This window comes from Pleurodeles waltl, chromosome 6, assembly GCF_031143425.1.
Source record: "Pleurodeles waltl isolate 20211129_DDA chromosome 6, aPleWal1.hap1.20221129, whole genome shotgun sequence".
Taxonomy (NCBI): Eukaryota; Metazoa; Chordata; class Amphibia; order Caudata; family Salamandridae; genus Pleurodeles; species Pleurodeles waltl.
This window is the reverse complement of record NC_090445.1, coordinates 343,021,045-343,035,034: the sequence shown is the minus strand read 5'-3', so window position 1 is coordinate 343,035,034 and position 13,990 is coordinate 343,021,045. Positions and strand designations below refer to the sequence as shown.

The following is a 13,990-nucleotide window of genomic DNA, read 5'->3' as shown; positions in this document are numbered from 1 at the left end:
GCATAGAGCCTCCCGACCAAGGATCCAAGACCCCACTCCACCCAGCTTGTTGAAGTACCACATGACAGAACTTATTTGCATGAGAGTCTGCACTAGTCTTCCTTTGATGGATGGCAGGAAGGACTCTAGAGACAGATGGATCACACAAAGCTACAAAAGATGTGATATAGAGCTGTCCCTCCAGAGAACAGAAGCCATTGATCTCCACTTCCTCCTCCCAATAAGCAGCGACAAGTCTCTAACAACCATGAAGTCTAAGAGTGGCCTGCCACAAGTCAAGCTGGTGCCTTTTGCTCTGAGACAACAGGAAGACAGTTGGTTAAACAATTGAAAGGCAGGGCACATTTCCTGTTCCTGGGGTTTATTTATCACCAAGGTCATTAAACCGAGGTCACCTATGACATCACGAAGGACTCCCCTATCCAATGCATTGTGCCAGTTCTATGGGCCAGTCGCACTTGAATATAAAAGTGGAATCAAATCACGGTTGACAAGTATACAAATAGTACCAAAACAATAGAGATCGTCTATAAGATGTTTTAAAGGAATTGGGGGCACGCACAGACACCACCATCAGTGCTGTATGTATGATGCACAATTTGAGATAGGCTTGTCGCACCAGTGGGTCAAACTGTTTTCTGAACTGAGTGGAGCAGGGATTTTCGGATCAGAATCTCTACCCTGCAGCACCTAGAGGATAATGCTTGAGCCATAGTGTATAGACCAGCACAGTGCTGTGACCTGCAAGTATTCTCCATGCTACCCAACCAGCCTCTTTTCAGCTTTCCAGAATCAACCACATAGGTGCATTCCATGGATAAGTACTAGATTAGTGGCCAGGTACAGTAACACTTTCTTACACTTGACATAGTTGATCATGCCATTCACATTGTGAGATAGCATTTCGAATGGCTTCCTACAGGACACAGGTAGGTCAGTTCTACAGGTGCTATACGCAATGGAGGGTCACTACAAGGGCAGCAATGACATAATCTTAGTAGCAAGGAATGTGTGGGAAGCAAGGGAGGGGGGAGGAGGAGGGGTTAAGTAGTTGGGAATATCTGTGTGTATTCCCAAGAAATGGTATTCCACAGGGAAAGGAGAAATACTAGGGGAAATATTTATTGAACATTTGGTATAGCACTACAGTATCCTATAACAGTAAAAACACTACTATCCTCGAACCACAGAATAAGCAATGACTGAAGGTGGTGTAACTGGCATGGAGACTCACGTGCACAGGCCTTTTTTTATTATGTCTGGAACATGAATGCAGGACGCATGTTATATGTATATGAGAGATGTGGTTCACACATGGACTGATGTTGATCTGTTGCATAAATGGTGGTCTCCCTTGTGTTGAGTTGGTGATGCCCATTTCAGAAACCCCTGCCTGCACATACACTGCTTTCCGCTCACAGACTATCCCAGGCCTCATGCTCCAAAACAAAATGGTTACTTACCAGTAGGAGTAGTTTTGCAGCTTGGAGTTTTCTGGAGTCACATGCTGTGCATTCTTCTGCCATCTAGTGGTTAGATCCGGAACGGTCTGTATTTTCCCACTTTTTTCCCCGTGGGCGTCACACAAGTTACTTACCTTCAGTAACGTATCATCTGGTAGAGACTATCTAGCTTTAGATTCCTTACCTTTGAATTTCCCCAGGCGTCAGACTGGATCCAGAATTTTTTACTTGAGCAATATCCCTGTGCGCACAGTCAGGTGGGTCCATTGTGGAGTCGCCGGAAGTGACATTGCGGCCACTTATATAGGCGCCAGTTACTATAATCACAACTGTCTAGAGCCCCACATTTTTATCATCATTTGCTCACTTTGCAGTTTTATCTATAGCTTAGACCAGGAGGCACCTTACCTGTTAAATGTACTCTTCCTTTAATAAAAGGAAACACTGACCGAGCAATTAACACTAAATAAAAGCTGTCATGTCACACTGTAATGCCTTCCACCTCATGAATTAAGTCTTGACTGCTCAAACTCTCTACCCTGCACGTCAAGAGCACAAATAGTAACTAGGCTCTCCAAATGGTGTGCACCACCACTGTGGCCCTGGACATAACTGATCAACAACCTTCCAAGTAACCACTGACTGCCCCAGACTCCCAAGAAAGGACTTCACCAAACATACCCCTTTCTGGGCAACAGACCAGTAATAAATAAATAAAAATAAAGCATTTGGTCACACAAAGAGACTCACCTCACGGTTCTTGTATGGCTCCTCCAGCATTGCTTCGATGACAATGTCAAAGTCATCTGCAGCCATGACTGTTTCTAAGTTGGGGGAGTGCAGGCAGTAAATATGAAAATCTGAAATGAAGAAAAGACATAGTAAAATGGTGAGAATAGGTCAAAAAAAAAAAAAAAAGTGGAGAAAGGTGGTAAGATGGATAAAAAGCAGAAGATGAGAGAAGAGCAGTGGGAGAGAAAAAGAAGAGAATGCATGGAGACAAAAGAGGGTGATATGATCAAGGAAGGGTGCCAATAGATGATGGCAAGATGCAAAAGACAAAAGAAAAAGACAGAAAGGGGGCAAGAGACAAAATGATACTGGTAAGAGACATGGGGCAGAAGTGCAGGGGAACCAATGGATAGGGACCAAGACACAAGGCAGGAGATGGGGAAGGCAGGAGATGGGGAAGGCAAGAGACAGGGGTAAGACACCAGAAGGAGAGAAGAAAAGGATCGGAGCAAGTGAAAAAAGAAAATCTCAGAGGGTGAAAAGTGTAACAGCGGCTGCAAGAGACACCAGGGCAAGGAGGCAGGCCTCCCCAAAGTCATCAGAGTAACAGGGAGTGTAGGAAGGTAGCCTCTTTCTAGCCTTGTTACCCCATTTTTGGCCCCTTTGTGAGTGTATGTCAGGGTGTTTTTACTGTCTCACTGGGATCCTGTTAGCCAGGGCCCAGTGCTCATAGTGAAAACCCTATGTTGTCAATGTGTTTGATATGTGTCACTGGAACCTGCTAGCCAGGACCCCCGGGCTCATACGCTGTGGCCTGTATGTGTTCCCTGTGTGGTGCCTAACTATCACTGAGGCTCTGCTAACCAGAACCTCAGTGTTTATGCTTTCTCTGCTTTCTAAAATTGTCACTACAGGCTAGTGACTAATTTTACCAGTTCTCATTGGCACACTGGAACACCCTTATAATTCCCTTGTATATGGTACCCAGGTACCCAGGTGTAGGAAGTTGGCTCTGTATGTGCTATTTCAAAGTAAGGAATAGCATGCACAGAGTCCAAGGGTTCCCCTTAGAGGTAAAATAGTGGTAAAAATAGATAATACTAATGCTCTATTTTGTGGTAGTGTGGTCGAGCAGTAGGCTTATCCAAGGAGTAGTGTTAAGCATTTGTTGTACATACACATAGACAATAAATGAGGTACACACACTCAGAGACAAATCCAGCCAATAGGTTTTGTTATAGAAAAATATCTTTTCTTAGTTTATTTTAAGAATCACAGGTTCAAATTTAACATGTAATATCTTGTTTGAAAGGTATTGCAGGTAAGTACATTAGGAACTTTGAATCATTTCAATTGCATGTATACTTTTCAAGTTATTGACAAATAGCTACTTTAAAAGTGGACACTTAGTGCAATTTTCACAGTTCCTGGGGGAGGTAAGTTTTTGTTAGTTTTACCAGGTAAGTAAGACACTTACAGGGTTCAGTTCTTGGTCCAAGGTAGCCCACCGTTGGGGGTTCAGAGCAACCCCAAAGTCACCACACCAGCAGCTCAGGGCCGGTCAGGTGCAGAGTCCAAAGTGGTGCCCAAAACGCATAGGCTAGAATGGAGAGAAGGGGGTGCCCCGGTTCCGGTCTGCTTGCAGGTAAGTACCCGCGTCTTCGGAGGGCAGACCAGGGGGGTTTTGTAGGGCACCGGGGGGGACACAAGCCCACACAGAAATTTCACCCTCAGCAGCGCGGGGGCGGCCGGGTGCAGTGTAGAAACAAGCGTCGGGTTCGCAATGTTAGTCTATGAGAGATCTCGGGATCTCTTCAGCGCTGCAGGCAGGCAAGGGGGGATTCCTCGGGGAAACCTCCACTTGGGCAAGGGAGAGGGACTCCTGGGGGTCACTTCTCCAGTGAAAGTCCGGTCCTTCAGGTCCTGGGGGCTGCGGGTGCAGGGTCTCTCCCAGGCGGCGGGATTTAGGATTCAAAGAGTCGCGGTCAGGGGAAGCCTCGGGATTCCCTCTGCAGGCGGCGCTGTGGGGGCTCAGGGGGGACAGGTTTTGGTACTCACAGTATCAGAGTAGTCCTGGGGTCCCTCCTGAGGTGTTGGATCTCCACCAGCCGAGTCGGGGTCGCCGGGTGCAGTGTTGCAAGTCTCACGCTTCTTGCGGGGAGCTTGCAGGGTTCTTTCAAGGCTGCTGGAAACAAAGTTGCAGCCTTTCTTGGAGCAGGTCCGCTGTCCTCGGGAGTTTCTTGTCTTTTCGAAGCAGGGGCAGTCCTCAGAGGATGTCGAGGTCGCTGGTCCCTTTGGAAGGCGTCGCTGGAGCAGGATCTTTGGAAGGCAGGAGACAGGCCGGTGAGTTTCTGGAGCCAAGGCAGTTGTCGTCTTCTGGTCTTCCGCTGCAGGGGTTTTCAGCTAGGCAGTCCTTCTTCTTGTAGTTGCAGGAATCTAATTTTCTAGGGTTCAGGGTAGCCCTTAAATACTAAATTTAAGGGCGTGTTTAGGTCTGGGGGGTTAGTAGCCAATGGCTACTAGCCCTGAGGGTGGGTACACCCTCTTTGTGCCTCCTCCCAAGGGGAGGGGGTCACAATCCTAACCCTATTGGGGGAATCCTCCATCTGCAAGATGGAGGATTTCTAAAAGTTAGAGTCACCTCAGCTCAGGACACCTTAGGGGCTGTCCTGACTGGCCAGTGACTCCTCCTTGTTGCTTTCTTTGTTCCCTCCAGCCTTGCCGCCAAAAGTGGGGGCTGTGGCCGGAGGGGGCGGGCAACTCCACTAAGCTGGAGTGCCCTGCTGGGCTGTGACAAAGGGGTGAGCCTTTGAGGCTCACCGCCAGGTGTTACAGCTCCTGCCTGGGGGAGGTGTTAGCATCTCCACCCAGTGCAGGCTTTGTTACTGGCCTCAGAGTGACAAAGGCACTCTCCCCATGGGGCCAGCAACATGTCTCTAGTGTGGCAGGCTGCTGGAACCAGTCAGCCTACACAGATAGTTGGTTAAGTTTCAGGGGGCACCTCTAAGGTGCCCTCTGTGGTGTATTTTACAATAAAATGTACACTGGCATCAGTGTGCATTTATTGTGCTGAGAAGTTTGATACCAAACTTCCCAGTTTTCAGTGTAGCCATTATGGTGCTGTGGAGTTCGTGTAAAACAGACTCCCAGACCATATACTCTTATGGCTACCCTGCACTTACAATGTCTAAGGTTTTGCTTAGACACTGTAGGGGCACAGTGCTCATGCACTGGTACCCTCACCTATGGTATAGTGCACCCTGCCTTAGGGCTGTAAGGCCTGCTAGAGGGGTGTCTTATCTATACTGCATAGGCAGTGAGAGGCTGGCATGGCACCCTGAGGGGAGTGCCATGTCGACTTACTCATTTTGTTCTCACTAGCACACACAGGCTTGTAAGCAGTGTGGCTGTGCTGAGTGAGGGGTCTCTAGGGTGGCATAATGCATGCTGCAGCCCTTAGAGACCTTCCCTGGCATCAGGGCCCTTGGTACCAGAGGTACCAGTTACAAGGGACTTATCTGGATGCCAGGGTGTGCCAATTGTGGGATCAATGGTACATTTTAGGTGAAAGAACACTGGTGCTGGGGCCTGGTTAGCAGGGTCCCAGCACACTTCTCAGTCAAGTCAGCATCAGTATCAGGCAAAAAGTGGGGGGTAACTGCAACAGGGAGCCATTTCTTTACACCAGGGTATTGGGGTTCCAGGAGATCCCTATGGGCTGCAGCATTTCTTTTGCCACCCATAGGGAGCTCAGACAATTCTTACACAGGACTGCCACTGCAGCTTGAGTGAAATAACGTCCACGTTATTTCACAGCCATTTTTCACTGCACTCAAGTAACTTATAAGTCACCTATATATCTAACCGTCACTTGGTGAAGGTTAGGTGCTAAGTTACTTAGTGTGTGGGCACCCTGGCACTAGCCAAGGTGCCCCCACATTGTTCAGGGCAAATTCCCCAAACTGTGTGACTGCGGGGACACCATCACACGCATGCACTGCACATAGGTCACTACCTATGTGTAGCATCACCATGGTAACTCCGAACATGGCCATGTAACATGTCTAGGATCATGGAATTGTCCCCCCAATACCATTCTGGTATTGGCGGGGACAATTCCATGATCCCCCGGGTCTCTAGCACAGAACCTGGGTACTGCCAAACTGCCTTTCTGGGGTTTCCACTGCAGCTGCTGCCAACCCCTCAGACAGGATTCTACCCTCCTGGGGTCTGGGCAGCCCCGGCCCAGGAAGGCAGAAAAGAGGATTTCCTCTGAGAGAGGGTGTTACACCCTCTCCCTTTGGAAATAGGTGTGAAGGGCTGGGGAGGAGTAGCCTCCCCCAGCCTCTGGAAATGCTTTGATGGGCACAGATGGTGCCCATCTCTGCATAAGCCAGTCTACACCGGTTCAGGGATCCCCCAGGCCTGCTCTGGCACGAAACTGGACAAAGGAAAGGGAACTGACTACTCCCCCAACCAGTACCTCCCAGGGGATGTGCCCAGAGCTCCTCCAGTGTGTCCCAGACCTCTGTTATCTTGGATTCAGAGGTGTTGGGGGCACACTGGACTGCTCTGAGTGGTCAGTGCCAGCAGGTGACGTCAGAGACCTCTCCTGATAGGTTCTTACCTCTCTTGGTAGCCGAACCTCCTTTTCTGGCTATTTAGGGTCCCTCCTCTGGGCTATTCCTCAGAATACGAATGCAAGAGCTCACCAGAGCTCCTCTGCACTTCCCTCTTCGACTTCTGCCAAGGATCGACCGCTGACTGCTCCAGCGCCTCATCCTGCCGGCTTTCTCAACTGTTTCCTAGTGGTGCATGCTCTGAGGGCTGTCTGTCTTCACCCTGCACTGGAAGCCAAGAAGAAATCTCCCGTGGGTCGACGGAATCTTCCCCCTGCTAACGCAGGCACCAAAAGACTGCATCACCGGTCCCCTCTCATCCTGACGAGCGTGGTCCCTGGAACACAGGAGCCGGGTCTAAGTGTCTCCCACAGTCCAGTGGCCCTTCTGTCCAAATTTGGTGGAGGTAAGTCCTTGCCTCCCCACGCCAGACAGAAAACCTGTGTACTGCGTGATTTGCAGCTGCTCCGGCTTCTGTGCACTTCTCCAAGGATTCCTTTGTGCACAGCGTAGCCTGGGTCCCCAGCACTCCATCCTGCAGTGCTCAACCCTCTGAGTTGGACTCCAACGTCGTGGGACCCTCCTTTTGTGACTGACTTCACAGAACTTCCAATGCCCTGCTTCGGTACTTCTGTGGGTGCTGCCTGCATCTGCGGGGGCTCTCTGAGTTGCTGAGCGCCCCCCGTCTCCTCCTCCAAGGGGCGACATCCTGGTCCTTCCTGGTCCCCAGCAGCACCCAAAAACCTCTAACGCGACCCTTGCAGCTCGCAAGGCTTGTTTGCAGTATTTCTGCGTGGAAACACTTCTGCAACATCCAGCACGCCGTGGAACATCTTCCATCCAAAGGAGAAGTTCCTAGCCCTGTTTGTTGTTGCAGAATCTTCGGCTTCTTCCACCCAGAGCCAGCCCTTTTGTACCTTCATCAGGGGTTTCCTGGGCTCCTGCCCCCCCTGGACATTATCGCGACTCTTGGACTTGGTCCCCTTCCTTTTCAGGTCCTCAGGTCCAGGAATCCGTCTTCAGTGTTTTGCTGGTGCTTGTGGTTCTTGCATAATCCCCCTATCACAACTATTGTGTCTTTCTGGGGTAGTAGGGTAACTTTACTCCTACTTTCTAGGGTCTTGGGGTGGGGTATTTTGGACACCCTTACTGTTTTCTTACAGTCCCAGCGACCCTCTACAACTTCCCATAGGTCTGGGGTCCATTCGTGTTTTGCATTCCACTTTTGGAGTACATGGTTTGTGTTGCCCCTAGACCTTTGTTTGCCTATTGCATCCTATTGTGATTCTACATTGTTTGCACTACTTTTCTTACTGTTACTTACCTGTTTTGGGTTTGTGTACATGTAACTTGTGTATATTACTTACCTCCTAAGTGAGGGTATTCTATGAGATACTTTGGGCATATTGTCACTAAAATAAAGTACCTTTATTTTTAGTAACTCTGGAGTATTGTGTTTTCTTATGATATTGTGCTATATGATATAAGTGGTATAGTAGGAGCTTTGCATGTCTCCTAGTTCAGCCTAAGCTGCTTTGCCATAGCTACCTTCTAACAGCCTAAGCTGCTAGAAATACCTCTATTCTACTAATAAGAGATAACTGGACCTGGCAGAGGGTGTAAGCACCACAAGGTACCCACTATAAGCCAGGCCAGCCTCCTACAGGGAGGACCTCCAGAGACCACACAGGCGCTGTGTGGGGCTCTGCTGTCCCAGTTGCAGTGCACTGTTGTGACTTCAACAGTAGTACTGCTTCAGACCGTACCAGAATGGTGTTGGTTGGATGTTCTGTGAAATTATATGTAGGAGTTATAAGTCCCTGTCGTTGGGAGCAGGATCTTGTCACCGAGTGCTGGGGCAATTTAAAATAAAATAAAACACGATTAAATACACCACAATTCCCTGTGTGGTTACATTATTTTGGTGACTAGCTACACCGCGTAACCCCAGCATCATTACCTCATTGTAAGGAAATGCCTCCTTGGCATGGTTGCCCCCTGACTTTTTGCCTTTGCTGATGCTATGTTTACAATTGAAAGTGTGCTGAGGCCTGCTAACCAGGCCCCAGCACCAGTGTTCTTTCCCTAACCTGTACTTTTGTATCCACAATTGGCAGACCCTGGCATCCAGATAAGTCCCTTGTAACTGGTACTTCTAGTACCAAGGGCCCTGATGCCAAGGAAGGTCTCTAAGGGCTGCAGCATGTCTTATGCCACCCTGGAGACCTCTCACTCAGCACAGACACACTGCTTGCCAGCTTGTGTGTGCTAGTGAGGACAAAACGAGTAAGTCGACATGGCACTCCCCTCAGGGTGCCATGCCAGCCTCTCACTGCCTATGCAGTATAGGTAAGACACCCCTCTAGCAGGCCTTACAGCCCTAAGGCAGGGTGCACTATACCATAGGTGAGGGTACCAGTGCATGAGCATGGTACCCCTACAGTGTCTAAACAAAACCTTAGACATTGTAAGTGCAGGGTAGCCATAAGAGTATATGGTCTGGGAGTTTGTCAAACACGAACTCCACAGCACCATAATGGCTACACTGAAAACTGGGAAGTTTGGTATCAAACTTCTCAGCACAATAAATGCACACTGATGCCAGTGTACATTTTATTGTAAAATACACCCCAGAGGGCACCTTAGAGGTGCCCCCTGAAACTTAACCGACTATCTGTGTAGGCTGACTAGTTTTAGCAGCCTGCCACAAACCGAGACATGTTGCTGGCCCCATGGGGAGAGTGCCTTTGTCACTCTGAGGCCAGTAACAAAGCCTGCACTGGGTGGAGATGCTAACACCTCCCCCAGGCAGGAATTGTCACACCTGGCGGTGAGCCTCAAAGGCTCACCTCCTTTGTGCCAACCCAGCAGGACACTCCAGCTAGTGGAGTTGCCCGCCCCCCTCCGGCCAGGCCCCACTTTTGGCGGCAAGGCCGGAGAAAATAATGAGAAAAACAAGGAGGAGTCACTGGCCAGTCAGGACAGCCCCTAAGGTGTCCTGAGCTGAAGTGACTCTGACTTTTAGAAATCCTCCATCTTGCAGATGGAGGATTCCCCCAATAGGGTTAGGATTGTGACCCCCTCCCCTTGGGAGGAGGCACAAAGAGGGTGTACCCACCCTCAGGGCTAGTAGCCATTGGCTACTAACCCCCCAGACCTAAAACACGCCCTTAAATTTAGTATTTAAGGGCTACCCTGAACCCTAGAAAATTAGATTCCTGCAACTACAAGAAGAAGGACTGCCTAGCTGAAAACCCCTGCAGCGGAAGACCAGAAGACGACAACTGCCTTGGCTCCAGAAACTCACCGGCCTGTCTCCTGCCTTCCAAAGATCCTGCTCCAGCGACGCCTTCCAAAGGGACCAGCGACCTCGACATCCTCTGAGGACTGCCCCTGCTTCGAAAAGACAAGAAACTCCCGAGGACAGCGGACCTGCTCCAAGAAAAGCTGCAACTTTGTTTCCAGCAGCTTTAAAGAACCCTGCAAGCTCCCCGCAAGAAGCGTGAGACTTGCAACACTGCACCCGGCGACCCCGACTCGGCTGGTGGCGATCCAACACCTCAGGAGGGACCCCAGGACTACTCTAAGACTGTGAGTACAAAAACCTGTCCCCCCTGAGCCCCCACAGCGCCGCCTGCAGAGGGAATCCCGAGGCTTCCCCTGACCGCGACTCTTTGAATCCCAAGTCCCGACACCTGGGAGAGACCCTGCACCCGCAGCCCCCAGGACCTGAAGGACCGGACTTTCACTGGAGAAGTGACCCCCAGGAGTCCCTCTCCCTTGCCCAAGAGGAGGTTTCCCCGAGGAATCCCCCCCCTTGCCTGCCTGCAGCGCTGAAGAGATCCCGAGATCTCTCATAGACTAACATTGCGAACCCGACGCCTGTTTCTACACTGCACCCGGCCGCCCCCGCGCTGCTGAGGGTGAAATTTCTGTGTGGGCTTGTGTCCCCCCCGGTGCCCTACAAAACCCCCCTGGTCTGCCCTCCGAAGACGCGGGTACTTACCTGCAAGCAGACCGGAACCGGGGCACCCCCTTCTCTCCATTCTAGCCTATGCGTTTTGGGCACCACTTTGAACTCTGCACCTGACCGGCCCTGAGCTGCTGGTGTGGTGACTTTGGGGTTGCTCTGAACCCCCAACGGTGGGCTACCTTGGACCAAGAACTAAGCCCTGTAAGTGTCTTACTTACCTGGTAAAACTAACAAAAACTTACCTCCCCTAGGAACTGTGAAAATTGCACTAAGTGTCCACTTTTAAAACAGCTATTTGTCAATAACTTGAAAAGTATACATGCAATTTTGATGATTTGAAGTTCCTAAAGTACTTACCTGCAATACCTTTCGAATGAGATATTACATGTAGAATTTGAACCTGTGGTTCTTAAAATAAACTAAGAAAAGATATTTTTCTATATAAAAACCTATTGGCTGGATTTGTCTCTGAGTGTGTGTACCTCATTTATTGTCTATGTGTATGTACAACAAATGCTTAACACTACTCCTTGGATAAGCCTACTGCTCGACCACACTACCACAAAATAGAGCATTAGTATTATCTCTTTTTGCCACTATCTTACCTCTAAGGGGAACCCTTGGACTCTGTGCATACTATTCCTCACTTTGAAATAGTGCATACAGAGCCAACTTCCTACACTCATCATGAAATATGTTCCAAGATGTCCTTTAAGGCTACCATAGGTACAAGAAATTTAACTTTTGTGTATATTAGAAAAGAAGAGATGCATACCTTAAAAAGAATTCCCCCTCTGGGAAATAGTTAAGAGTGAAGCATGCACGACATCACCACCAAAGGCGTCCATCGTGCTTTGAACCCTTTGAGGGCTGCTGCCTCCTGCAAAAATGCAACACCCACTTCATTAGGTTAGTGTGTTGCAGTGTGACTCCATAATGTTACGTGGGTCACGCAACATAGCAGCCATTTTTTGTAGTAGACTCAAAGAGACACAATCACTGATCATTATATGTGTCAAAGGACAATAAGTTTGAAACTTTCATGATCATGAAATTCACTAAGGTTGTACAATTAATTTGTTGTCTTTTTCGAACTGTGGAACCGACTTGTAAAACAAGTATTTGCAGTGCAATGGGTCTCGCATTTGCTTAAGTTAGAGCTATTACCGTGGTAAATTCCTAACTGACCTTTTCTTGCCACACAAATTGAAAATGAAAAGTAAAACAGTTGACATGAGCAAGTCAATTCCAAGTGCCACAGCCACCATGAGCGCAAAGGAGAGACACAAAAGGAAAAAAAAAGTTTGCTCGCAGACAAACATATCGGCATACGTGCAATTATCTATGTAACACGGTCGGTCCCCAAGGCACTAACAAAACCGCCCCAAGGCGGGACAAATGTAAAGAATTTACTAATGTCAAAGGATTTTTAAAAGGCAAGCCCACAAACGAGTGAAAGTAATTAGCGTGAGGTGGGCGTGGTCAAAAGCCCACATAGATACCAACACGCCAGAAAAGCAGCGCTTGTGCGCTGCTATGCTCACCCTAAAAAGGTTTACCCGATTTTGAAAAATGTTAATTGCAGATACATTACAAAGAGACCTCTCCACTTTGGCTCCACACTTTCAGTGGGCTGTGCTTCCTGTAAATTATTATTCATATATGTATGAAATGGTTCATTCTTTCCCACTGGCTCCCCCACAAGCCCTCACATTACAACAAGCAGAACTTGTATTGCGGTGGCAATAGCGAAATAGAGACACAATCTGCTCCACAAACCAGGACTTGGCACATGGGGGGGTGGAGCTCTACGCTGGAGTATCTACCCAGCAGAATATGAAAAACAATCCCACGAAAACAGGGCTCACTCACGGCATAAATATAGTGTAAGATAAAACCTTTAATGCATCTCCTGACGATGGGTTTCAGCCTTACTTTCAGGGGAAAGTGTCTATATAAGCAAGATGATGTCTCATGAATGCCTGACGGAAAAAATAAAATTCTTTTACATTCTCTGGGACCAGAAGGTGTGAGCGTTTATATCAAATTCCCAAAAAGACATGTTATAAAGGGGAAAAAATTATGATTTTTTTTTTTTTTTTTTGATAAAGAGAATTTATTAATTTTGCATGAAACAGCGATGTATACACTTCAACATGATGTCAACGGGCATCAAACAATCATGGTCAAACCCTAGGTCCCCGCCACATATTATTACTAAATATTACTCACAATCTAACGCTTAAAAGCCTGCTACACCCTCCCACTTCCCCCATATCTTATTATATTTGTGTAAGCAACCTCTGGCCTTATACACAAGTCTCTCTCGCTGCGCATGATTTTGTTAATGTGCTTTTAGATTTGGGTATTATGCACCCACTGTTTGCACGGCTATTGAACGCCACAATATTTGTAGCCATGCAAAAGCAAACCAAAGTGTAGATAATGTGTCTATCCTGTATGCAAATTAGCCATCACATGCAAATTTGGTTTGTAGCGGAAGATATTTATGAGGAAGCAGATAATGTTGAACTACTGAATGTGGAGGTCCTAGGTTTGAACAGAAGTAAACCTACATGCACACCACGAGAACGGCAAAATAAGACTATGTATAGCCTTAAGAGACTTTAATCATTAAATGCTGAGGCCTTTAACCCCCAGTACTTTTTTTTCCACCTAAAATATTAATGACAAGTTAGCTATACTTTTTTCCAAACTCTTTGGTAGCCAGGGTTTGAAAATTCCTCTGGAGGGGCTCTTCTAAAATAGACAAAATATAGCCTTTTTTGAGGGGGGAGGGGGTGGAGAGAGAGATGTTCCAGAGTGAAAATGCCAAAATAAGAAAGTATTTTTTCTTCTTCAAAAAAAATGCTGCTAAGATCACCGGCTGACCAGCTTTCAGGAACAAGTAGACCTGTATATAAAAAACAAACTTTTTTTAACTATATTTTTACCACACACATTGCACAGTTTTAGAATTTTTCTCAGAGTTGGTCCATTTTTCTTAATTTTGGAGGTTTAAACCTACTTGCAGTTTGCAAGATAAACAGGGGAGACCCCTAAGAGTAAGCCAGGAAAGCTATACATTTCTGAAAATTAGCCAAAACTTAATTCAGGAAGGGGTCATTTGTGTAGATCCCTGTATGGTTCCCGAAAGAAATTATATATTGAAATAAAAAATAATGCAATGAGTTCAAAAACAA

At 47.7% G+C, this 13,990-nt stretch overlaps 1 protein-coding gene across 2 annotated transcripts in view; it reads right to left on the bottom strand.

The window, feature by feature from the left end:
* The window catches only part of RBM23 (RNA binding motif protein 23), a 454,647-nt gene that overhangs the window by 431,974 nt on the left and 8,683 nt on the right, over positions 1–13,990 (bottom strand). For both annotated transcript variants that reach the window (XM_069238236.1, XM_069238237.1), the window contains exon 2: positions 2,214–2,323. In XM_069238236.1, coding sequence (XP_069094337.1) covers positions 2,214–2,279 — 66 coding nt within the window. In that variant the 5' untranslated portion in view covers positions 2,280–2,323. The remainder of the gene's footprint in view (positions 1–2,213; positions 2,324–13,990) is intronic.